Source organism: Molothrus aeneus, chromosome 26, assembly GCF_037042795.1.
Source record: "Molothrus aeneus isolate 106 chromosome 26, BPBGC_Maene_1.0, whole genome shotgun sequence".
Taxonomy (NCBI): Eukaryota; Metazoa; Chordata; class Aves; order Passeriformes; family Icteridae; genus Molothrus; species Molothrus aeneus.
In genome coordinates, this window is record NC_089671.1 from 4,333,839 (window position 1) to 4,360,175 (window position 26,337).

Below are 26,337 nucleotides of genomic sequence, written 5' to 3' on the forward strand. Positions count from 1 at the left end.
AAGAAATAATTTCCTTTTAGAAAGATGAAAATCATAACAGTTTCTTCAGAAGAAATGAGCTGTGGTGTGAGACTCTTGTGTCCTTGACCTGCCTGGTAACATAGATCCCTATAGATTTTACAGATGCATTTATTAAAACCAAAAACATTAAAACATTTTTCTTGGGTACATCTACATCAGATAACAGAAAGTTTGCCATATGTAGCAGATGACACTGAAAATGTATTTTCTAATAGTCTAAAAAAGATGCAGTGCAATAGAGTGTGCCTGACTGAAATGGACATAAACAGGTTAAATTAAAACAGTAGAAGATGATGATACTGTATCTTTGTGCCATAAAGATAAAAAGTACCCTAACAGAATGTAGGGGGGGAAGGCAGTTTAATAAGCTTCAGATGATAAATGGAACAAACAAACAATTGCAAACCAGGAGTGCTGTTTGAACAAAACCCTGAAACGAAAGCAGAAGTAGGTAGCAGAGGCGCTTTCATGCTGTGTCAGATTTTCAGTCTTGAGATGGTCAATCCATTCTTGTTTTCACATCCTGTTAGTGGGATTTACATTTGATATCCAAAAGATCACATTTGTTTCCTGCAGATTGAAAGCATATGCTACTTGTAAATCTCTTTTTCCTATGGCTTCTTGCAGTCTGTGCATGCCCAGCATTCCTGTCGTCTTTAATGGAAGAACTGCTCTGATTTTTGCCCCTTCAGGTATCTGTAAAAGAACATGTATATTTTATAGCACTTTATGGATTTTTTTTTTTAAGGAGAAATAAATTCTTGTGTATTTGGAATTCAGTCTAAATGAAGGTTCTGTCAGTATTTTTATACTGCTTTCTTCACATCTTTAAACATAGATCTGTCTATATAGATTGTTAGTACCTAACTAAATACTACTACAGATCAGTTTATCTTCTGGGAAATTATTATTGCATGTAACTTTGGAACAAAACTGTGCTTATGAGCTAAATATGTAAACTTTTGGTCAGTCTTCATTAAGGATTGGTTCCAGATTTGGGCCATCCTGAAAGGCAAGGTCAGTATTTATTGGGGAACATTGTTATTCCCCATGGGTAAGGTGCTGGAGTTGGGTGCTCAGGGTGTTGTTAAGAAAAAGAAATCCTCAGTGACCATTCTGGGTACCTCTGTTTCTTAATTTTGGCCTTGAGCTTACAAGCAGAGTCAGCAGGATTCAAGGGCATCCACCATGGAAAAGACTTTAATACTCCACTTCTCTGGTTAAATCCAAACCTTGCTTCTTGTTGTTTTCATGCACCCAGGTTCTCCTTCTCACACCCTATCCCCAAACACAGGTTTTCCATGGGAGAAGCAAGGACACACAAATGCTCCAGAACCAAGACAAAGAAAACCACCTCATGCATAGATGGGAAGGTCCCATCTGTGTCACCCTACTCCAAAACCAGACCCATTTCAGTGGCATCCTTTCTTTCATTTACACAAATAAACTTCCGTAGGTGCTCAGTTAACTTCACCTGCAATAGTTATTAATTCATTTTTCAATTCACATTTTTTATTTTCAGTCTGCTTTGATGTAGATCAACAGTAATTGGCCATGGAACTTGCTAAATAAGCTACTCTTCCCTACCTACTTGGAAAACAAAAGTCAACACCCACTAAGTGTTTTCCCAGACTGTTGTAAACAGAGGCTACGTAATATTGCACCTGGAGAAGGAGCAATTCCAGCTTTCTGGATAACAGCATGAGAGCAGTTCCAGCTTTCTGAGTAACAGCACAGGAGCAGCTCCAGCTCCTTGAGTAACAGCACAGGAGCAGTTCCAACTCCCTGAGTAACAGCCCAGGAGCAGTAACAGCACAGGAGCAGCTCCAGTTCCTTGAGTAACAGCACAGGAGCAGCTCCAACTCCCTGAGTAACAGCACAGGAGCAGCTCCAGTTCCTTGAGTAACAGTACAGGAGCAGCTCCAACTCCTTGAGTAACAGCACAGGAGCAGTTCCAGCTCCCTGAGTAACAGCACAGGAGCAGTTCCAACTCCCTGAGTAACAGCACAGGAGCAGCTCCAGCTCCTTGAGTAACAGCACAGGAGTTGGTGCAGCGCTGGGTGTATTTGGGATGGCAGGATTATGCTGCTGTTGGGGTGGAAGTTCTCAGTTTCAGTCTGGTTTTTCTGCATATTAGTGTACAGTGCTGCCCTGCTTTAATAAGCAGGGAACTCAGCAAAGAGAAAATAAACTTTGCTGTAAGGGAAGCATTGTGGAGCACAGCAAAAGGGAAGAGTTGGGATCCCACACAGGAACCCAAGTGTAGCCATGAATGTCCTGTGTGTGCAAGAGGTTGACAGAGCAGCCACTTGTGATTCTCATTCATGTGTTTGGCTGGGAACTGCTTTTGTACAGAGCTGCTCAAATGTATTCCAGGAGCACAGCACTCAAGGAACTTGGCCCTCAGGGAATTTATTGCACCCACAATGCCCAGCTTTCAGCCAGGAGGTTGCTCATGTGTCTTAAGTTATTGCAGGGAGTGAAAAGTGAATGCACAGGATGTTTTGCACCAGGGAGTCACCTGCCTTCTGCTTTCACATGGTGAACAATCAGTGATAATTAGTAGTCAGAATTGCTCAGGACTTGCTTCTTAGAGTTCTCTTAGTGATGTTTTGCTGTATTTTTCATGACTCTTCTACACTGAAATTTTTTTCCTGATTTTCAGTTAATGATTTCTTTTTGCCTGGTGGCTTTTTAGAAGTAGTGTTTGTCATTAGAATTGAGATAGTGAACTAAAACTACTTGTTTCAAAAGCATTGTGAAGAGCCTGGGCCCAATAAAATTATTTGCTCTGGAAAGGTAGGACATCTCTTAAGATGATTAAAATGTAAAACCAGAAATATACTAACTACACAGAAAAAATCCACGCCAAATCTTGAAATTTAAATAGTTAACATATGGAAATGAACTAGGAATCATTCTAGTTCATGCTGTAATGTTTCAGAGATGCAGTATGTGTAACACACAAAACTGTCAAAAAATGATTCTAAGTGAACTTTCAGTATTTGTGTTCTCTTAATTGAGTCCCGGAAACTGTGAAAGATATGGCAACTGAAACACTTCAGATGCAAACTTAATGATTAAACTCAGAAATGCAGAGATCAAAGAGAAACTGCTGGGAAGATCTGAGAATTAAGTCAGTTACAGATGTAAATAGAAGTTTCTGAACAAAAGGTCTGTTGACAGTGCAAGAATGAAATCTTCAATCACTCAAAAAGAAAAATATTGGAGGATCAAAGAACATGTCAATAGACAGTAAAATAAAACCTCAACTGAATTAGTTAGCTAATTAATTTCAGCTTTAAGTATAGGATAAGTTTTAACAGGGACCAATTCTTTCTTTTGTGGCTAAACCAAGTACAGATTCATAAAGTGAGAATTTGGAATTTTATCACCATCAGTTACTTAAAGGATAAGATCAGGGCAGAAACTGTGTTCCCAGTGTTTACCAGTTAGTACAGACACACAAAATTCACACATGGGAAAACTTATCTAAATGTTTCATAGGAGAGTTATCAGGGGTTTCATGTTATCTGGGGTTTCATATGCCAGAGGTTGCTTCACAACACTTTTACAAGAGTTTATCTTGTTTTTGGAATGCCGCTTGAGAGGATATCATTCTGCACACTATAATCTGAACTATCCATACTCCAGAAGTATGGAGTTTTACTGGTTGTTGTCATGAATGTGCTCAAAGTACTTTTACCATGCTAAAACCATCTCTATAGAAGGATGTGAGAAACACAGTAGGAGGCAAATTGTGACCAATCCTAATTCCAGTTTTTGGAAGGAGAAATAAATCTGTATGTGGTATAGTGTATGCTTTTTGTTGTACCAGTATAATTGATGCTGTCACCAACATGCTTGCATTTAAAAGATATGAAGGTTTGCTCTGAGGAAGTTCTATCTTATCCAAAATTGCTACTTATGACATGGGTCACCCAAGGCCATGCCACAATTTCACCCACCCTTCGAAACCTTCAGACAGGTTAGTGAGGTAAATTAAGCTTAGCATGATTCTGCTCTCCAGACCTCTGGCAACAGACAAGAAATAAATTAAATTAAAGATAATTAAAGAATATATTTTGTGGTGTTGACATTTTGGTGGTAGGTAGGGGAGATGACTGATACAGTTTCAAATTGTTGAAATGTGACTGGCATTCCACTGGGTTATGAACTGGCAACTAGGACATGATGACTGACTAGTTGTAACTGCCCTGCTGCACTCAGACAGACTGTCAGCTACTCACCAACCAGCCAAATGACAAAATCAAATTAAAAGGCACACTCAGAGCCACTACTGTGCAAGCCCCTGGAGACCCTGAATAAGCAGATGGATCCTATACTGAGTGCCAGATGTGAATTGGCAAGGAAACAATTCCAGAGGCATCATTCCCCTTCACTGGAAATTCCCTGTGTATAGATGTTCAGATCTTGGGGCAAAACAGAACGCCTCAAAATGAGTAGGAGGAAAAATCTGATTCATAAAAATTCAAGTTCAGAGCCAATGCAGAGAAGAAAGTAAAGGTTTTGCCTTTTAAAAGGATGATATGCAAAGTATCAGATAACAGTTCTGCTAAGGCATTAAACAAAAGTATTTATACTTGTTGGTTTGAGTTTTTTTTACTACTTAGACCTGAAAAAAGAAAAAAGTGAGTGAATGAAATTCCTGGAGGGATTCAGATCTAAAGTAGCAGGGTTGGTGCCAGCAAGCTGCAAGAGTAAAGCAATGCATTGACAAAGACCAGCATTTTTCTATCAGAATGGAAAAAATAACATCTGTCTAGGACATATACCAGGATTAATCCTGGTATGGAACAGTCCAACTGTCCAACTGCAAAGTCTTAAATCTAAATTTTTGGATGTCAGAGTGGAATTGCAGTGATGAAACCACTATTTATTCAGATTGACTGTTGGTTTTGGCAGGGGTGAAACCAAATCATCATGTAAATTATTTTAATTACAAAACTGAGGAAGTTAATGTAGTCCAAAATTTGGGTTAGTCTATTTTTGAGAGTAAATTCCAAACTCTTTTATTAACAGATGTGCTCATATATCTTTAAATCAAAGTCCCACATGCTCAGTAAATGCTTTGAGGGCTTTGTTAAAAATATATCCCTAAGGGATGAACCACTGGCTCAACTGAAGTCAGTGGAAACTTCTCAATTACTTTCATGAGGTCACAACATTACTTTCATTGTTTAAAAGGCATTTTCATAAAGTACATGTTAATTGTAAAATACTGTACATCTGGGGGCATCTTCTCAAAAGCTGTAATTGTTTTTGCACTCAGGTGGTAAAATAGCAGAAATTTAAAAGATCGATATAAATCAATTTGTAATTTAAATATTTATCTTATGCACATTAACCATTAAATGTTTTAACATAGACAACACTTATAGGAAAACCACTGTGATTATTCCTAATTCACAACGTATCCATTGCTTGCTGACATGATCTATAAATATTAAGCTGTGACAGCTTGCCACAGCTTAACTTCTCCATAAGGACCTACTGATGGAGTTTTTCAAAAGAGATTTTATAAAAGCAGCAAACTGTGGGACCCTGCAGTTGGCAGCTGCAGCAGTTGTTTCTCCAGTTTTCCCAATAAGATTTGTTGAAACTCTCTGTATCGCAACGTCTTTATTGGTAATGGATCCCTCCTTAATTTGCACTGATGCATTTGGAATGTCAGCTTCCAAAACAAGGCACATGGGAGGCATTTAAAGTAGATTTTATGAAAGGGAAATGAACAAAGAGCATGTCAGGTTCCATTTTGATTTGCATGACAAATCCAGCATGCAGTGTTCTGGTGGGTCGGGCTGGGCTTGCCTGCCACTCACGGCGTTTGTCACTTTGGTATGAGCACTTTTGACAGTCCGTTATGTTAATTGTTCTAAGGATTGTTTTGCTGGGGGAAGAAAAGGAAAGGCATTTTTATTTTTGTACTTGTTCCATCTACAGGAAAGGATGGATATCTGAGGGAACAAAAAATGTTTTCAATTGGGTTTTGATCTAGTTTTTTTGTAAATAATCCTGCGAGGTCATCAACGAAGTTCAGTATTTTAAATCTTATTGTTACTCACTCTGTGGTTTTGAGCGGGAAGTACCAGGCCCCTAAACTAGAAACTTGGGGAGTCTATTGTTTTGGTGCACACCATTCTTTGATCCTTTGAGTCCCACAGTGATGGGTCCTGCAGAGTGGTTTGCGCTGTGCCTATGTGCTTCTATGGGATGATATTGTGGTGCTTTGACAAGTGCTAGCAAGAAATTTGATGCCCTCTGGGGCCTTGTTGGACACCCATTGTTATCAGTGTGTGGGGAACTCTCAGACCTGTTGGTAGATCTGTACATGGGACTGAGTTCTCCTGGAGGGCACGTTCAAGGTGGAGGTTGCTGTGGCCCCTGAAGGTGCACACACTTCTCCATCATCTACATCAAAACAGTTATGGATGGTTTGGTGAGTTTCAAAATTCCTGACCTACTTCAGGTGGCAGAACACTGGAGGTTGATCACAAAGCAGTATTTTCAGACTGACAGAACAATCAAAGTTTCTGAAGACTCTGTTGTTTATGTTGGTGTCTCTCACCAAAATCAGTTACTGCTGATTTTCAGCCAAAGAAGAGCTGAATGGTTGAAGAGAGAGGAGAGCAAGAAGATAGAAATAGAATTTTCCAGAGGTTTTCAGGTAATGGCTGGCATTTCCCTTTTCAATTCATAACTCCTACACTGCATGTAGTGCTGTCATTTACATGTTGGGATCTACATGCACCATGACAGATTAGCTGTAAGTACAGAATGCTTTTTAGTATAAAATCATTCACTCAGATGCAAAAATACTCTAAAGAAGTGAAATAATCCACTAGTAATTCCAATCACACTTTTGCTCAGCAATTCAGTGTGCTAATGCTACTTTTCATGCCCAGTGCCATTTTCCTTTAGGGCTATTTTAGTAAAATCTGTGGACTTGCACAAGAATCAGCTTGAGCTGGTGCATCTCAAAATATCAAACCCAATATAATTAACAAGTTACTGGTGATTATAACACTCTTCCACTACCACTGAGGACTGCTGTCCTGCTTTACTGAAAACTGAACCCAGTGGGAGGTGAACTCACTCAGCTTTAGGTCCCAAGGGACTGAGGGCTTTGGCTCACCAGTGGGGATGGCTGTGCTGGGACAGCCGTGCCAATCCCCCTCCAACTGTGGAGGACATTCAGTGTAGGGCACGGGAGTCTCCAAGGAGGACAGTCTCCATCAGGAATTGCCCTTGTCCTTGTGGGGTGGGTGAGGGGTCCCTTGGCACGAGGCAGCTGCAATCCAGAGCTGCCTGGGCCACCAACTTCTGAATGCAGCACCAGTCTGTACTGCTTGGTCTTGTGACTGGATGGTGCCTCTCCATTTCCTGGTAGCTTTTCTGTTTGGGTACTTCTGGGAAAATCATGTCACTATTTCCCGTCAGAATGAAAAGTTGCTAAACATGTCCCACTAAGAATTAGTTTAGTTTTTTCCTAATTGGTCCCAAAATTGAAAAAAGCCACCACAAATCCAAGGCACAGCAGGTGAAAAAATTACTGCTGTTCTTGATAGCTCTTATAAAGTGTTTAGTCTTACCTGTGTTTTTAACAAAAGTCGATTGCTCAGGTACTCACTCTGTACTTGGCAATACCTGTTAAAACCTTTGACTGTAATGGAAAAATCACTTTTTTTTTTTGCTGTTATGTACTAATTGTATGCCAGAAGACCTCTTTCCCTTAGTCTGCTGCCTCTTCTTGTACTTGATTTTTCAGAGACAAACACCTGCCTTTTCCCTCAGGAGGGAGTTATGGCTGTGACAGGGTAGGTTTGGAGGTGGGCTGGTTCTGTGGCTGACCAGCTCAGTGACAGCAGTGACAAGTCAAAGCCAAGCAGCAGATACTGCTGTGGATAATATGCATTTAAGCGATTTTCACAATAAATTATCTCCCATCTCAATTTATATTTTCTGGAACATCCCTAATTTCAGAAACAAAAATTTACTGTTGCCTGGTTTTATTGTTAATTTTCTCAGACTCATAGACCCATGGAATGTTCTGGGTTGGAAGGGGCCTTAAAGATCATCTAGTTCTAACAATCTGCCATGGGCAGGGACACCGTCCACTACGCCCTGTCTAACCTGACCTTGAACATTTCCAGGAATGGGGAACCCACATGTTCTCTGGGCAACCTGTGCCAGTACCTCACCACCCTCACAGTAGATGATTTTTTCTTAAAAATTTGGAAGGTGGAAAGAATGAAGGTGCCATGTGAGAGACAAAGAGCCTTTTTTCCTGGAGGAATCCCACCAAGAAGCAAAGTGCTGGAGCAGATCCAGGCTGATGTCCCACCACCGAGCCTGCCCAATGCCATCGTGTTTAGCTGCACGGCTGATGCCAAGAGGATGAGGCCACACTCTTTTCGGTGGTGTCCAGTGACAGGACGAGGAGCAACGGCCATAAACTGAAACACAAGAAGTTCTAGCTCAACACGAGGAAGAATTTCTTTCTGTGAAGTGTGGCAGGGCACTGGAGATAGCTGCCCAGGGAGACCGTGGGGTCTCCCTCTCTGGAGACATTCCAGAGCCACCTGCATGTCCCGTGCTGCAGGTGACGCTGCCTGGGCAGGGAGGTCGGGCTGGGCGATCCTCAGAGGTCCCTTCCAACCCGACCGAGTCCGCGGAGGCTCTGCGGTCCTGGCCCCGCCAGCCGGGCAGGGGGCGGCAGAGGGCGCAGCGGCCGCGGAAGCGGCGCGGACAGCGGGCGGAAGCCGCGCCGGGCTGGGCCGGGCTGGGCCGAGCCGGGCCGGACAGACCGGAGCCCCGCGGCCATGGCAGAGCGCATCGAGCAGCGGCTGGAGGATCGCATCCCGGAGCTCGAGCAGCTGGAGCGGGTCGGGCTCTTCACGCACAAAGAGATCCGGTGAGCGGGGCCGGGGCCGGGGCCGGGGCCGGGGCCCGGGGCCGGGCCCGGGCGGGCGGGTGGGCGCACGTGGTGCGGCCGGGAGCGCTCCGGGCGCTGATCTCCCGTTCCCGCAGGGCTGTCCTGAGGAAAGCCTCGGCTCTGGAGTACAAAATCCAGCGGAGAGCGCTGCGGAAGGAGGATTTCATTAATTACATCCAGGTAGGCGAGCGGCAGAGCGGAGCGACCCAGCTCAGTTAGACCCGGGTTTTGTAGTGAGTCACGTTGGAAAAAGGGCAGAAAACGGAGAACCTCTCCTCAGCTGGTCCCTGGTGCTCCCCTGTGAGCGGCTGTTGGCACCAGGGTATGAAGTGTAGCCAGGAGTTGGTGCCCGAGTTTGGGGTCAGCCTTCTCCAGTGTTGTGACCTTTTCCTGTAGTTTCTTGTCTCTCCAGGGATGTAGAGCCCCTGGTCCCCTGATGTGCTGTGTAAAGGGGGAATGTATTCCTTGATGTGTGTAGTTAAGGGGAATTAGTAAGTTCAGTAATAGGAAACGGTTCCTGAAAGGGTGGTCGGGCACTGAACAGGCTGCACAGGGACTGGTCATGGCCTGGAGCCTGACAGAGCTCAGGGAGTGTTTGGGAAACGCTTTAAGGCGCAAGGTGGGATTGTTAGGCTGCCCTGTGCAGGACTAGAAGTCTTAGAAACGTAGTGATTCAGCCAAAAATTACTGCTTATGTTTTCCTGAATGTAATGTTTATTGTCCACCTGATCATCTATAACAAACTTGATGTAGTTTTTTCTTGCCTTGCTGTTATGTGCCTCCACATTTGCTGTTAAATGTTTTTTTCTTCCTATTCTAGTATGAAGTTAATCTGCTGGAACTGATCAAGAAAAGAAGAGCAGTAAGTTTGTGAGCTGTTAAAGAGTGCAAAATACTTTATGCCAAATCTTCTATTGCAATGCAATCAGTATTTTTTTCCTCCTAGCGCATTGGATATTCGTTTAAGAAGGATGAAATTGAGCACTCTATTCTGCATAGAGTCCACAGCCTGTTCAACCGAGCTACAGGGAAATGGAAAGTAAGTTTATTTGTACTGAGATTTGGAATTTTTTTTTTTCTGTATGCCAGGTCATTGTAGCAAGGGTGTGTTGTTGGTCAGTGTACAAGTGATTTTGTACATTGTGAGGTTGATTCTCTTCTTCTTTTGATTTCCAACAGGATGATGTCCAGCTCTGGCTTTCCCATGTTGCATTTTGCAAGCAGTGGGTGAGTTTTCAAATCCTAATCTTACCCAGGTTGAGACTGGTGCTTATTCATGTATCTGAAACTTGATTTAAAGATAGGGGTACAAACTTTACTACTACATGCTGTAATACTGAAATAATTTTTATAGTATTGTTGGAGCTGCTTGGGATTTTCACTGATGTATGTAAGTGTAGAGTTTGTCTGACAGTGAATTAGTATGAAATTTGATGCTTGCAAGGGCAAAGGTGAGGCTGACTGCATTAAATCTGGAATACCAGTTGGTTTGTGAGAACCATAATATTGGTTATACCTTCTCTGGAGGGAGTGATTCACTTGTCTGTGAATTGTGATTTTGTTCCAAATATCTATTGTGGTGACTGCTGAAAAGCCTAATTCTCTCACTTCTGTACTTGATTAACTTATCTGTGCAAGGCTTCACATTATTACCAGCATTCAAGTGTTGTCATTTCTGCACTGAAGAAGGTGACTTTTCATGGTGGTGAAGGTGGCCAAAGGAAAATAGAATCTCTCTCTCAGAGCAGGGCAGTGAAACCATAGGTTTGGGACTTGGGCAACATTTGTGTTGGCTGTGTGGTTCAGAAATTTGAGTAAGCCATGCTCCTCCAATGTGGTGACACTTAAATGCTGGTCACTAGTGAGTAAATATGAGAAGCTTTCTGCTGTAGGTAAAGTAGCAGAGAAGCATCTTTTTCTGAGCAATTGTACTACAGCTTGTGACCTTTCCTACTGAAACTCTTCTGCTGGGGGTTCAGTTCAGTGCCAGATGGGGTGAAACAAAACTGCTTCTTTTACAGAATGCAAAACATCAACTCAGTAAGGTGTTTTCTACCATGTTGGCCATTCATTCCAATAAACCAGGTAAATAACACAATGGTGAGTGCTGCATAAATGCCTCAGCATAGATTGTCTGGTGTTGGTTTAAGTTCTTGTAGACCTCAGTTCAAGCTGTTGGGCTGAAGTTCCTACTCTGTGTTCTTTGCCTTGCTGCTGCTGCTGCAGAGAAGGGCTCTGACAGGGCTTGTGCTGAGCAGTCATAAAGAGATGTGAAGAAGGTCAGAATGACCAATTCCCAGGTGGACTGGGGACTCAGGAGATGTAGAAGCAAGAGATGTCAATTGCTCATGACAGCCTTTTGGCTTTTGAAGGCATCATTAGATCTGTAGCTAAACCAGATTAAACTTCCTGGATCTGCCTGTCTGCTTTACAGTTTTACGTGGGAGATAATCAGTCTTATTCTGGGGCTGAGCTCATGTTGAGAGGTTAAATAACTTTATTTGTGTCACCTGTTGCAGCACTGTGGATTATGGCAGCAAAGTGGGAAATGGAGACACGACTGTCATCAGAAAGTGCCAGGCACTTGTTCCTTCGTGCTCTGCGCTTCCATCCTGAGTGCCCCAAACTTTATCAAGAAGTGAGTTCCTGTTTTTCTTCTATGATCACCTACTTGTTCAATCAGAGCAAGTCAATTCAGCATGTTTCCCAAATCTGTTTGGGACAGCTGGAAAAAATTGTTTTTCCATCAGCAGGAAATGTCAAAAATATTAAAAAAACCAACCATAAAATTCCTTTCTAAGGTACTGTTAAGCTCTGCTAAGATGTAGTTGTCAGGCTCAGTCTGGCATCCCCAGTCTTTGTTAAGGAACTTGGTTTTCTTTGGGGGCAAGTTGAGGTTTAAAGAAGGACAAAAAAGAATCATTGCTACCTGTTGGAAATTTCTGGGCAAATACACAGGGCAGATAGTGGTGGGTGCACAAACCTTCAAAAACCAAGGCTCTGGGACATTTGTGAGATGTGTCAAAGTCCTGATTTGTATCTCCTCAGAGCTTGTTTTACCCTGTTTGTGGACTTAGATTTTTATGATTTATCCCCAGAGTAATTTCATTTTGCTGTCACTCTTTCAGTATTTCAGAATGGAGCTTATGCATGCTGAAAAACAGAGGAAGGAAAAGAAGGAATTTGAACAAGCAAAGATGGACCTGGTAGGTCAGCTAAACTTACTTAAGAGATATTGTCTGCTTGTGTATTACATGTTGAAATTCACAGGTTTGGATTAATGGTTTATTTGACCATGGCTTAGAGAAAGTTTTTGTCCATGTCCTGCACCTGTGTGGAGCTTTTCAAGTATTTGCTGATGCTCAGTTCCAATATTTCATACATTTATTTTTTCTTTGCATTTATAGAATCTTTTATTACATTCCCTAGTTTGAAAATTAACAGTAATTTCTGGAAAGTAATAGTCAAACTTCCTGCCTCATTTCTTTATAGTTGATTTGTACAAATTATATAAAAATAAACTTGCATGAAGAAAAACCTTAATATCTTCTGATTTTTCTTTCCCTGTTAGCAGAAATGTTAGCTGAGAAAGGACAATAATTTCTTCAATGATATGCTTGATATTTCAGGGGGAATTCAATTACTCTGAAGAAATTCTCAATGGGGAGATGGCTCGCATAGTCTACAGGGATGCTTCTCAGAAAATTAAAGGTGAATGAACATTTCTTGTACTTATTCATTAAGAAAATTGTAACCTTTAACCCAGTTCTGCAGTAGGCAATGCTGATAGACTTGGCTTCAATGAGATTCTTTTTTTCAAATACACCATTTTTTCAGTAGAACCTATTAAATGCCAGGTATAAATTAATGGCAGTTCTGATTGCATGTCTTTGTCTTTCCTGCAGGCTGACATCTCTTCCAGCACAGCAGCTTTCAGGCTGAAGAGGCCTAGTGCTGGGTTACAGCCTCAAACTTGATTGTTTAAAAAAAGAAAACTGAAGGGCAATTCAGAGTTACACACTTTTTTTTTTACTTTGCTGAACATTAGGTCACAACTAATCAGCTACCATGAGTGGCAAAAAAGTAAGAATTCAGACTAATAATAAACCAGGCTAAATTTGAAATTAAGCAGGCTTGGTAAAATAAGCCATTTTATTGAGACAATTGGGTAAAATAACTGCAAACTAGTAGCAGATATCTTTGCTCATGATAGATGGGGATGTTTTGGAAGACTGGGCAAAATACAATAACAAACATTGAAAATCAGTGGAGAAAAAGGACATTAGAGGAAATTTCAGAAAGAGTTGGTTTAATTTAATTTTCTGTAGAAATACTGGAAAAAATAGGCATAGAAATGATTTGTAAGCACCTAAAAATAGCAAGGTGAGTAATGGCTGGTGGGCATTCACAATGATCTGATGATGTCCAGTCATGTCACTTGGCATTTTCAAAGGTAAGTTGTGGAGATACAAGATGGACACAATTCATGGACATCTATTTTGTGCAGCTTTGGAGAGATCTGTCCTGAGTGTGAAGCATTTAGGGTTTTCATGGCAGGGCCAAGTGAGGGAGTAGAGGAGGTGCTGATTAAATTTGCATGTGGAACCAAGCTACAGAAATACAAAGTGCAATTGATGTAATATCTTGAGGAATTCTTCAGCAAATACTCCACTTGATAGTTTTATCTTTTCTTGAAATGTAGGTGTTGAGTTCCAGCTGGCTGTGCTCTCTATTGCAAAGCTCTTTGATTTTACCCAAGATTTGCAAAAAGAAATCCTTGAAAGGTGAGTTGTGGCTTTGTGTTGCATTTTTATTTTAATTTGGTTTGGTTTTTTAGAAACACATTCTCATAAGTTATAACTCTAACTTATAGTGCATTGACTGGAGTTCCAGAAGTAAAGGCTGTTCCTCTAGGGAGAAAGTGTTATGGCTTATGTGAAGTCCTTCAAGAAAAACAAAAGCATGATCTTTAGAAGAGGATATCTAATTTCAGAAAGGGCTTTAAAAAGCTGCTAGGAAAATTTAGGTAATATACAGTTGTCACTGAATAATTAGTGCACTCAGTTTCTGTAAATTCATTGCAGGAACTGTGGATTTTCCTACTGTACTTTGGTGGGGTTTTTGCATCTTTTGTTTCTCTGGTTGTTCCTCTCAAAAGAAAGATCTCTCTTGACAGCTCCCTGTCCATTGCATGTTATTTATGAAGAATATCCATATTAAATAATATTTTTAAAAGCTGATATTTTGTCTTTCTCTTGTGGAAGGGAAAAATATTTTTCTTCTGGCATTTGGTTACTTAGCAATTAACTACATTTCTATAGCAATATAACAACCCTCTTAAGCATACCTGCAGGTAAGGACTGGTGGCTGTGGGCTGTTACAAGCATGTTGTGTTCAGTTTGCAGGCCAGGTACGCTGATGATCCCCTGACATGGGACTACATGGCCCGCCGGGAGCTGGAGCTGGGCTCCCTGCAGCCCACAGAGAACTCCACCAAGCAGAAGAAGGTCTCAGAAATGGCCCAGAGAGAAGAACGGTGCTGTGCAGTCTTTGATGAAGCTGTGGGAGCAGTCCCAACAGGTGAAATGTTCTGCCTGCATTTTAACATTTCCTTCTGGTACTTGAGCAGCCTGTAAAAGCCTTGAAGGTGATGGCAGGCTCTACCATACCTAAGAGAAGGCAAGCAGTTCTTCGATGCTTGGGATCTATTTTATGTATTATTTGGGTTATTTTCCAATGTATTTATGCTCTTGGAGGAGCTGCTTACTGAAAATGTGTCTGCTGCTGGTCAGCTGTGAGTAAGAAATGGTTTTGAGTTGCCAGGGGAGTGGATCTCCAGCTTCAGCCTCTGGTGTTGTTCTTGTGAAGGAGGTTGTCAAGGGACTGTTTGTGGAGTGGTCTTAAACTTGCTGCTGTACAGCCTTTAAAGCCATAGAATAGCTGGGTTGGAAGGGATCTTTAAAAGTCTCAGTTGAACTAAGAGCTTGATGCTCTTTACCAAGAGTTACTGCCTGCAGCTTGGACTGGGGAGTAATTTTAAAGTGTAATGTTACAAATCTAGGGCTTCTCTTTATTTTAAAATACAACATTTTAAAATAAAGTTGGCATTAACACTTTGTATCACATTTTGTATCTTTATATTTCTTAAAGACAAATATTTGTTGTTATTCTTGTGATTCTGTGAAGTGTGATATTATATTATGCCTTTGTTTCTTCAGAGGACATGTGGAAATGCTACATCACTTTTTGCTTAGAGAGGTACAACAGAAAAACCAACAGTGAAGAATTAAAGCAAAAGGTAAAGTTTATTAGGAATTAATTCTAACAAACCATCCCTATTTTTATTGACTTTTGTAATAGCTCAGACAAGAAGCAAATGTATTTTGACGTTTTATCAAAAATACTTACCTGTGGCTATCATTAAAAATTACCTAATCTCCATCTGGGGGAATCACTTTTACTGCCAGGCTTACAGATGGCCTGCCTGGACATGATTAACCTGGACCTGATTAATCAGCCTTGTCAGTAAAGTACAGTGACCTCTTTGGATAAAAACTAAGACTGCAGACTTGTTAATTATGGAATTGTGAAATGATATGGGTTGAAGGGGATCCTAAAAATTCACTGACAGGTCCTTCAAACCTCTGCTTGCTCAAAGAAGAGGATGAATTAAAATGACTCTTGCAAATAAGTCTGAGCAAAGTTTGGTGCTGGCACATGGGTAATTTAATTATGCATCTCTGCTTAGGTATGACTCAGTGAATTAATTAATTCTCCTGTGCAACTTGGTTCCCTAGTATTACACTAAAAGAGCAATGCAATGTTGTTCTTTGCTCCTTAAAGAAGAGAAGTAAATACTCAGATTTCTACTTTGTCTTGGAATGTTTGCAGGTACCTAGAGCATTAGACATGTAATGTGTAATTAGATTTTCATTGACATGATACACAATCCAGTGGGCTTCTTGGAATGCTGGAATCTTGTATATATAGGAATAATGCTTATTTTCTTTTTATTCTTCTCTGTTGGTTCTAGAGGCTGGAGAGGACACTGAGTGTGTTCAGCAAAGCCCATGAGTCCAATTTGCTGTCAGAAGCTCTCTACAAGCAGTGGGTAAGAACTGACACAGAAGAAACAGATCCTGAAGCTTTCCTGCATTATTTGTGTGCCTGCCTTTGCCATTTTGAGTTGACACAAAGATGAACTATATTGGTTCAAAGCCCTGCTTTTTAACAAAGCTGTATCTGCTGGGTTTTAGCTGCAGCTCTTACTGGACTCCAGCCTCTCTGAGAAGGCTGTGGAGGTGGCAGAAGCTGCAACCAGGCACTTCAGCCAGTCCGTGGAAACGTGGCAGATGAGGCTGCGAGTGCTGATCCAGCTGAAGAGGGATGATGTGACCCAGTGTTTTGAAGAAGCCATTAAACATGTGAAATCTAAGGTCTGTGCTGGTTTAATGGACTTGCATGCATTAATCTTGGGCCAGAAACCCCTGATGATTGGTTGTTTTGTGGTTTTTTCTTTTTCTTTTTTTTTTTTTTTTTAATGTTTGTTGTTGTTTTTGTTTTGTTTTCAAGGCTTTTAAAGTCCCTAACGATTTTTAAGGACAGAAGTAAGAACTTGACGTTTCACATGCGAATTACATTCCCAAGTATTAGGGAATTGTTAATTCACTTAAAATTCACATGTTTAAAATCTGAATGCTTACAGTTGACATTTTCCATATTGTCCTAGCAGTGAGCTGGTGTTTGTGTCTTAATGGAAAAATGTGTTTCCCTTTCTTCACTGTCTGATACACCTGTGTGGTATTTCAGGACTTGACTTAGCTGTGTGCTCTCCTGCTCTGTTCCATTTCAAACCCTGAGCACAATGATTGAGGGAACAGAAAGGTTTCTTTCCTTTTTGTTCTTGGAAGTCACCTCTGTGTACTGCAGTGCTCAGTGGTGCAGAACTTGGTTCTCGTCCCTGGCAACACAGCTGTCCAGCTAAGGATGATTTATCCTGTAAGTGAGGAGGGAAATGAGAAGTGATTTCAGTGTGCAGTTCAAAGATGTCTTTCCAAGAGCTGTGTCCAAAGGGTATTTTTTATGGCAGGTAATACAGAACCTGATGGCTGTGTTGCTGTCTGTTTCTGTAAATCAGAGTCACTGTATTTCAGCCATTTGATTATTTGCTGACCTTTTAGGGCACTTTGCCATTGTGGACCCTCTGGGTGGAATGGAGTGAGGGCACAAACAGCAAGGAGGACACACAAGCTCTCTACCAGGTACTTGGCTAATCAAAATCTACTTTTATGTCTGTGTCAATAAAATGGAACAGTGTGTGTGGATGGAACATGCAACAAATGCTTTATACTGAAGTTCCTTCATGGATGTGTAGATATCAAAGAGTTTCAAGCCAAACTATGTGCATTAAAAAAAACAGTCAGAGATAGATTTATAGGCACAAATGTCATTCCCATGTTCTGAGGCATATGGATGTTTGTAAACACAACTAATGATGGACTCCTACTTTGTGGTCTAGAATATTTGCTCTGTTTTCAGAGCTTATCTGAGCATGGAAAAGAGAATTTTTTAATTTGTGTGAAAACATCAGTCTTGTTACAGAAAAGTCAAGATCAGAATGAGGACTTTATTCTCACTATGGATTTCCTCAGTAGTGTCAGGCAAAACATTTTCTCTTTGCCTGTTGGGTTGTGGTTTTTTCCCTCTCCAATTTAGCACATAAAACAGGTATTTCAGGTGGGAGCTTGAATTCAGCTGTTTGTAGAGTATCGTGAAATCCTCTGCATGAAGGGATTTAAAGAAATGCCCGTTCCAGCTATATAGAATACTGGAGGAGAACTCCTCCAGAACTCTCCTAAGTTTTAGACTTAGGAGATCTCCTTTGTGTCAGATGCCTAACTAGGGAGAAGCACTAATTGAGCCATTTAATTGTAAGCTATATGATAGGTTTATTTTTTGTTTATTTTGTTAGTTTTTTTCCTTTTAAACTTGCAGAGATCCTTACATGCCACAACACCTGCTGAATCTGTGACTATGAAGGAAATGTATCTTGACTGGACCTACAGAAGTAGTGGTTATAAGAAAGCTAAAAGACTCTTTACCAGGTAGGAAAAAAAATACCTTCAAACCTGGTTATTCTAGGGTATATGTTAAAAGTCCTTAAGTCTAAAGTCACTTATTTTATTTCAGCCTGTGTGAAAATCGTCCATTTTCACTTGACTTCTTCAGGAAGATGATCCAAATAGAAAAGGAGCAAGTAAGTTGTTGACTATCCAATTAATGTTTTGTATTTTTAAAATACAGTTCTAACTTGGGATTTAAATAGGAAGCAGAGTAGTGGTGTTAGTCTGTGATCAGTTCATGTTTGTCCTCTGCAGCTGATTCACTGGATGTGATACAAACCCAAGTTCCATGGTAACTAATCTTCAGCAGTGTGTGTGTGTAATTGCCATGACTCTCTTTCTTTGTCAGAATCTAATCATGCTGCAGATTCACTTCTGTACAAAATAAGTGGCCTTTTAATACCTTCCTTTTTTAGGAATCCTGCAAAATGCTTCATCTGAGAGAATACTATGAACGTGCCTTGAGGGAGTTTGGTTCAACAAATACTGGTAAGGGGGATTCTGGTTTTTATTATTTATTCATTCATTCATTAATTCACTGCTGCCTCTTTTATTTCCATCCATTTTAAAAGGTATCTGTTTGTTCTGCCCTTGTGCTTGCTGTCATGCAGAGTGGAGCTTGTTTCTTCTGTGCCATTAAGAGCAGGACATTGCAGGGACCCTCCACTGTCAGCCCAGGGTCATTGGCACTGGGATGGCTTCAGCACAATTAGGAGCAAATCACTGGCTGGCGTAAGAGATGTGGATCATTTTAATTTGGATTTATGAACAGTATGGAGCTGTATATTTATAATCAAGATTTCTGCAATATTTATTTGAAGAAAGTACACAGCTCAATTATTTTTGTGTTATTTCTACAGACATTACTGTTTCAGCTGGGAATAGAACCCAGGGTGCTCCTCAAGGTGCAAAGGAGATTTTAGTTTCACAAAGTAAACCCTACTGCATTAATATTAAAGACACTTAGAAAAAGAGTTTCTAGTTAGGCTTGCTATGTTTGTTAAGTAATATCTAGTTGTAATCTAACCAGAACTTTCATTTTTCTTTTAAAGACCTTTGGCTGGATTATATCAAGGAGGAACTAAGTCATCCCCAAGGCAAACCAGAAAACTGTGGGAGCATTCACTGGCGAGCTATGAAGATGTTGCAGGGAGACCTGGTGGAAGATTTTGTTTCTAAATACACTTTATTGCAAACTGGACATTTATGAAAAACTATACATAGTTACAACATGAGTGTGCATTTTTAAACTTCTTTGTACAAAGGTAAATATGTTCCTGGACTTTATTAAAGTTTACCTTTACATTTGATATGACAAAAAATAATCATCTTCTCTGTGCCAGTCATTTCTCATGTTGATTCTGCCAGGGGCAGGTTCAAGTGCACAGTCAGAGGAAGCAAAACTCTGAGGGTATTTTTCATCAAAACTTCTGAGAGCAAACTCTTGATCCTGCTTAAACATTCAGATAGTTCTAGTGCATCAGTTTTTACACTCTGGAAAGCTAATATTACAGCCCCTAAATGCAAAGAATCCAAACCAAACCCAGTGGAAACTACACCTGTAGGTCATCTTTTTATCTTATGAAGTTGAATCATGAAAAGTGAAACACTATTCATTATGTAATCAGAAATCAGTAAAATTACAGTATTTATTGCTTCCTAGCCTTGAAATAATCTGTAATCCTCATGACAAAAAGAGAAACAGTCTCTGCAGCTACCTTGTATTGGTGTTTGCATCCTGGGAGTGATGAAGGGTAGAGGGGAGCTGAGATCTGTTAGCTATGTCCTTGAGGTGAGAGTGCAAAGCCCTATCTACACTTCAACTTTCTGTCCACCATGCCTAAAAAACGTGTAATGTTTTTTGAAAGAGTGCTGTCCTTGGTTGTTTACAGAGCCACAAACCTGAGAAATCAACATAAATGCTATCCTTGGACCAACAGAGAAGTGTAGGGAAAGTACAAGAACAGGAAGCAAGTGTTCCTTTGTGCAATTTCCCGATGACTGAAGGGTGACATAATGACAATACAGGGAAATATTTCTTGATTTTGCACTCAAGTAGAAATTGCAGCTCCTCTCGAACAATGAGTTCCAGTAACTTAACTAGCTGGGAATATAGTTTGGAGCAGCAGTCTGGTAAGATTCTTCCTTTTGTGACCAGATCTGAAGTACATCCTGCCTTTCTGTTTCCCAAGCTTTTAGCCAGGCCATCTCCTATATCCCCACTAGTTCTCTGCCACCTCATTGTCTGACATTGAGATTTCCTTACTGATAATCTCTTATACCCTCCCTGCCTCTTATGCTGTTACTCCCTCCTCTGAACCACTTCTTGCTTCATCAGTTGCTCAACTAAAAGTTTTAAGTGCAAAGGTTGGAGTTTTTAAAGTCCATCAAAGCTGGTAACTCCATAATTTCAGAAAGTGGGCCCTTTTCCATCAGCTGTTCTGGTTCCCCAAAGAACTTTGCCGTTCTCCCCATGGATACACATTCCCTGCAAGCACCTGTGCTTGACACCTGCACAGCTGCTCAGCCAAGGTGCTTCCTGTCTCTTCATGTTCTGAGCATGCTGCTACCACGAGGCCGGAAGGAAATTGTGATCTTTCGGCAAGGCGAAAACTCCCACCCAGCCATGAGAGGTATTGATACTTTATTTACAACTTCACGAGTGAAAAGGTGCTTTCTCAGAGCTCTCTTGCCTATGTTTGTCTCGATTACGCGGCGATGTTGGGTCATGGTTGCACTCGATGATCTCGGAGGTCTTTCCAGCCGAATTGCGTCTGTGATTCCGAAGCTGCGCACAGTGAGATCCGCAACCAGGGCGCTGTGGGCGGTGGCGGCGTTGCGGGCACCGAGGCCGGATCGGGAGCAGTCGCACCGTCCCTGCCGGCCTCGTCCCGGAGCCGCTCCCTGTGCCTCGGGCACAGCCGCGGACCCGCCCGGCTGACGCTGCCCAGGGGCGGCGAAGGGCGGCGAAGGGCGGCGAAGGGCGGGCGGGGCCGGGCGGTCGATGGTGCCCTCAGGCCAGGCCGCGGGCTCGGCTCCGGAGATTCGGGAGTCCCGGGGAGCGCGGAGCGGGCAGCGGAGGCGGCGGGGCTGCCGTGAGGGCTCGCCCGGAGTTCACGCCCTGCCCGTGGCCACCGGCGGCGGCCCCTGCGGGCCCCGGCTTCCCGCACCCACCGCCGGCTCCTCCTTGTTCCACTGGAAGTGTGAGGAGAACTCGCTGTCCCATTCGCTGCGCGCCCCTCAGAACAGCTGAAGGTTTCCTCCTGCTCTCCACCCATCTTGGTCCAGCGCCTCAGGGCTGTTGGAGGGTTCTGCTCGGCGCGTGGGCTCCCACAGAGCGGTTGGTTCAGTGTTAATACTTTTACCAGTCCTTGTGTCTTAATTCCCTCTGGTGCTTCCACACTGCGCTCCGAAGGTTCGGGAGTCCCGGGGAGTGCGGGGCGGGAAGCGGAGGCGGCGGGGCCGCCGTGGGGGCTCGCCCGGAGTCCGCGCCCTGCCCTTGGCCCGGGCGGCCAGCGCTCCCAAAGGGGCACGGTTTGGGTCGGGGTTGTGAGGGGATGGGATGTTCTGGGTTGGTGTTAGTGCTAGGGGTGACCGATCGCAGCAGCATAATTAGCTATAGCTCTGCAGATTTGCCTTCTGAAGTGAAAGCCTTTTTGTTGTTGAACCTGTGATTCATCAAGGGAACAAATGGAGACGCTCGGGAACACGTGGGGTAGCAGTTTCATGAGCAATCAGAGCTGCTACTGCATTCTTTAAAAATGTCTCGTAGGTGATGGCTGCTGCCTCTCAGGCTGCAAACTGTGAGGGGAAACAGCTTCCTATTAAGACAGAAACGATGATCTGGAAGCCCAGAAAAGGTAGGACAAAACAAAGTAGGTCGCAAATATTGAAACTTGTGCTCTACTTGAGAAATCTACTCAAGTAGATTTTTGGTGTTGCATGGGAAATGCCTCTTTACTTACTGCACTAAATTATTTCCATGTAGATATTTGTGTATGCCTAGATACATGAGTAATTAATCAATATGACTTTTTTTTTAAACCAGAACTTCTTTTTTTTAATACCTACAGGTGAATGTGGTGAAACAAGACTGCTGTGTCCTTTGCCCTAGTTTACAGAGTTATTTTCCAACAAGAAAATCCTGATTTGTGCTGGTGCTGTGGTACAAGGCTATGTCCACTCTTCCCAAGCATCTGAAATGTGAAGCAGCCCTGTAGTGATATTAAATAGATAGGAAACTGCATGTATTACAATAATATTAGTAGTCACAAAGTGCATTTCTGTACCTCTCTGAATTACTATGTGCTGAACACTTAATTGTTCTTGTTTAATTTCTGAGTGTACCTGTTGGTGCTTTCTATTTGTTTTAGAATGTTTGCTGCAGAATATTCCAAATGTGCCTGATGGCAAGTCTGAAGAAAGTGAATTTGCTTCTACCTCCCCCAATGAAGGTGATGTCAGTGGCTCTACTGATGAGGGCTGGTACAATATATATGCTGACCTGGATGTGTGGGATAATGAAGTTTCCAATGTACCTGAGTCTTCAGGGCAGCAAGATGCATCTGAGCATGAGGTGGAGGACTGGGATAAAGAATTGGAGGAGTCTGCATCTGGTCCTTATGGTGAGTACATTTGTGCTTCTTTTGAGTTTTGGATAGTTGGAGGTAGGTGCTTTGCAGGAGAATGTGTTTAAGTAACTCCATGTTCTATTTTGGGAAGTAATTTCTTGTTGTGTTGATCTCCTGGATGTGTAATGCACAATTTTGTTGTCAAATACAGGATTTAAAGGTGATGTTGTTGAGTTCACATGAAACTCCTGCTTGATCAATTGAATTCTTAGCGAGTGGCATGGTAAAGAGGTGAATTCCATGTTTGTGTTGAGTTTCTCTGGTGAAGCAAGTTTTCAGTGGTGTATCTTTGTTATTCTGAAGCAGAAGAGAAAGGTACATGGTGTGCAAGAACTAACTTTTTTGTGTAAAAATTCTTCAAGAAAATTCAAGACTGTTCATTATAATGTCTCTCTAGAGCATGGAGTTGTTTGGATTAGTGCTCAATCTCTGAGTATGGATTGTTGTGTTTACTGTAGTTTTTTTGAGTGAGGTTTTTGTTTGTTTGTTTGACTTTGTTTTGTTGAAGCTTGTTCCTCCTAAGTGGTTGTGCATATGAGCAGTCCCATGGACAAAAGTGGCAACAAATAGGAGGAGTGCCACTCACACCTTTTGAGTTGAATTATACCTTCAGTTTGTAACTTGTTTTTATGGTGACTCACATATTAAAAGAGTCTCAACCTTCCGTTGGCCAGGCTGGTTCTTAGCACAGGATGGATGGAGTTTAGCCAGCAGTGACTGAGAACCTGCTGTGTCTTTGTTGATGTAGAGTAGTACCATTTCCATTTTCTTCTCATTAATGTGTATCTTTTTGTAATTAATATAATTTTCTTTGCTTAGGAAATATGTTCATTTTACTCTCATAATTAAAATAAACTTTTGTATTTAAATTCCATTGTTTGGTAACAGAAGAAAGTGAGAAAGTTTTTTCAGCCTTTCTGTTAAACCATTCTGATTTTAAAATGGAAATACAGTATTGGTTTTTCACAGTGGGTAATCTGAGAAAAAGACTGTTCTCTTTATGGAGGTTTTCCCTCACTTCCATTCTAGGCTTTCATTTTAATCTCTTATATGCTCAAATTTATGGAATGTTTTGAATTTTGTACTGGAACTGTTGTTCTTTCCCCCTTTATTTAACTTGTTCATCCCACCTGTAGCTCTTTAAATCCTCACAAACTAACGCAGCTGTGATTATTGGATTCAGGTCCTTCTGAAGGATACTGAGTACAAGTGTCTGAGTTGTTAACTGCTACAAATACAAAAATGTGCTTGATTGGTCACTTCATGGCTTTTTAAGTGTCTTAAGCTCTTGCTGTGATGGCTTGTTTGGCAGTGCTGCTGGAAGGCTGACACGTGGGATATTGTGTTGGGTCTTCTGCTCCTCCATGCTCTGGGCTTTTTCTTTGCTCAGTGTCTGCTGGCTAGAAATCTTTATGCTTCTGTTAAAACATTTTGCCCTATTTTTGTGCTAGATTGGTTAAATACAGGCCCATTGGGCTTAATTCTAGCCTAGTGGCAATGTTGTTCCAAGACAGCTTTTCCAGGACCCAACCCTCCCATTCTGTCCAGTGATCCGGTTCTTAGAGAGCTGTAGGACTCCTCATTGGGATGGTGTTATGAAAGCAGCAGCAAGGGGGAAGGCAAATAAAAGTAATAGTTTCATGAGCCTTTTATTCCCAGGGAAGATGTGAAAGAACTGCCTGTCTTGTAAGAGCTGGTGCCAGACATTCCAAGTCCCAGGTACCTCAGTGAGCTTTCTGGAAAACTGTTTTATCTGTGTGGCATGAACCTTCCTTAAAATGAAGACATTGCCAAATTCAGTTTTCTGTTTGCCTTTTTTTAAGGTCTAATTAATGAGTGCTGGCAGATCAAATTGAAATAGTGAACTGGAAGATGCCATAGATCTCCATAATAACCTGCTGCACTATTCCACTACTTTCCTGAGTATCTCCCATGGTTTAAACCTTTCATTTTGTCTTTAGATGCTGATGATCTCTCCGGCGGAAGCTATGAGGAAAAGAATCTTTTCGGCTCACATGTCTGGAAGGAGGATTGGTTTTACAACCCAAGCTGTCACCACACACCTTGCCTTGTTTTTCCACCACGAGTTAGAACAGTTGAGAAGGGCCAGTTTGATGATGCTGATGAATGAGGTTGAGTCTGGTCAGAAGTAAGTTTGGTTTCTGTGTTGGATTATGTTCTTCAGCGATTGAGCTGTGCCAAGTCCCTTGGCTCTTTTGCAGAGTTGGGCCTGAGGCCAGAAATGCGACACCATCTCCAGAGTTTTGCTTAGGCTGTTTCTGAGCTGTTCATAAACTGCCCACCCTTGCTCTGGATACAAGAGTGCAGGTGCTGGGTGTAAGGAGTCAATGCATTTCTGGAGCTTTTGTTTGTATTATATAGATCTATGTTGCAAATTAATTGCTTCAGGAGAAGTATTTAATTTCTAAACTTCAGCCTGTTTGCCAGGCTTCTGTCAGTTTTGACATGCTGATCCCTGTGTTTTTGTGCAACTTTTAGTTTTGTTTTCTTTACATTTGATGCTGTCAGATTGGTTTGGATGGCTTTAAAAACTCTTTTTCCTTGTCTGTTGTATTTCCATATGGTTCTAAAGTCCAATTGTGATTCTTATGCTGGTGTTTAACAAAATCAGCTGTGGTGAATAGAGAACAAGTTTTGTGTTTATTTTTATGTATTTCAGCATAAAGGAATTACAAATACATGATAACATTTTGCAAATACATATGTTGATATACAGGGAGAGCATAATCCATCCAGCTGGAATGCTGGGTGCTTAAGGCTGCCTCCCAACAAAGATTTCTCCAAAGGTCACAACATCAGACTCCTTGTGTATGGGCATGTTACCCTAGAGTCCCACAGTTGTCTTTATTACATTCTCATGCAACATCACATGTGCAATGACAAAGAGAGTGTCTCTGCTTATATATATATATATATATATATATATATATATATATATATATATATTTCAGCATATCATCTCAGTGTCCTGCAGACAGTAGTGAATTAAGGTTCCTGATGCTGTTCTGCTGTTTGTGTTGTGGCAAATGAGATGGGAACACAAAATACCTCCACAGAGTCTCTTAAGAGAAGAGGTGGAACTAGAACCATATCCTTCTCACCTTTGCTCTGGAGTTAAAGGAGGTGTTCTCAAATGAAGTATATAAGGGGATTGAGTGGCCGGTCACCTGAGTAACAATAACTTTCGACATGCTCATGTTTCATTAAACACTTTTATATCAAAAACATTTTCATGGCTTTGTGTTTAGACACTGGCTGAACTGAAGCACTGTACAATGGGGTTTTTTTTGTTTCCTTTTTCTTTTTTTTTTTTTTTAATCATCCAGTGTATGAGATCAAATTAATTCATGCCCTAGTTTAGAAGAAAGAAGTGAATGACACAGTGATATTTCCTTAATATTTTCCTAGAGAGTACAGAAGGACAAGAGCTTTTCTTTGGGTACCTTTCAATTCCTGGTTATGTTTTGGTACCTAACAGTCAAAGAAGAGTAAAACATAGTGTTGAGGTTGCAAAAAAGGGGGCCAGGTCTTTTATTCCCATATGATGGAGTTATCTAGGGATTAATATTTCCATCAAAATTTCCTC

General features: G+C 41.5%; 2 protein-coding genes across 2 annotated transcripts; both read left to right on the top strand.

Annotated features, from left to right (window-relative positions):
- Window positions 1–8,820: 8,820 nt before the first annotated feature.
- Window positions 8,821–19,424, top strand: UTP6 (UTP6 small subunit processome component). The gene is made up of 19 exons (XM_066565954.1): window positions 8,821–8,956; window positions 9,073–9,157; window positions 9,798–9,839; window positions 9,924–10,016; window positions 10,157–10,204; window positions 10,999–11,062; window positions 11,497–11,615; window positions 12,106–12,183; window positions 12,607–12,688; window positions 13,680–13,761; window positions 14,376–14,557; window positions 15,196–15,275; window positions 16,011–16,088; window positions 16,234–16,413; window positions 17,158–17,238; window positions 17,972–18,081; window positions 18,167–18,233; window positions 18,516–18,588; window positions 19,152–19,424. The coding sequence occupies exons 1-19, from the start codon at window positions 8,865–8,867 to the stop codon at window positions 19,307–19,309; spliced, it is 1,794 nt and encodes a 597-aa protein (XP_066422051.1). The 5' UTR covers window positions 8,821–8,864; the 3' UTR covers window positions 19,310–19,424.
- Window positions 19,425–21,912: 2,488 nt separating this feature from the next.
- COPRS (coordinator of PRMT5 and differentiation stimulator) lies at window positions 21,913–24,861 on the top strand. The gene is made up of 3 exons (XM_066565895.1): window positions 21,913–21,959; window positions 22,473–22,724; window positions 24,692–24,861. Exons 1-3 carry the CDS (start codon window positions 21,938–21,940, stop codon window positions 24,859–24,861), a joined length of 444 nt encoding a protein of 147 aa, XP_066421992.1. The 5' UTR covers window positions 21,913–21,937.
- The last annotated feature ends 1,476 nt before the right edge of the window (window positions 24,862–26,337 follow it).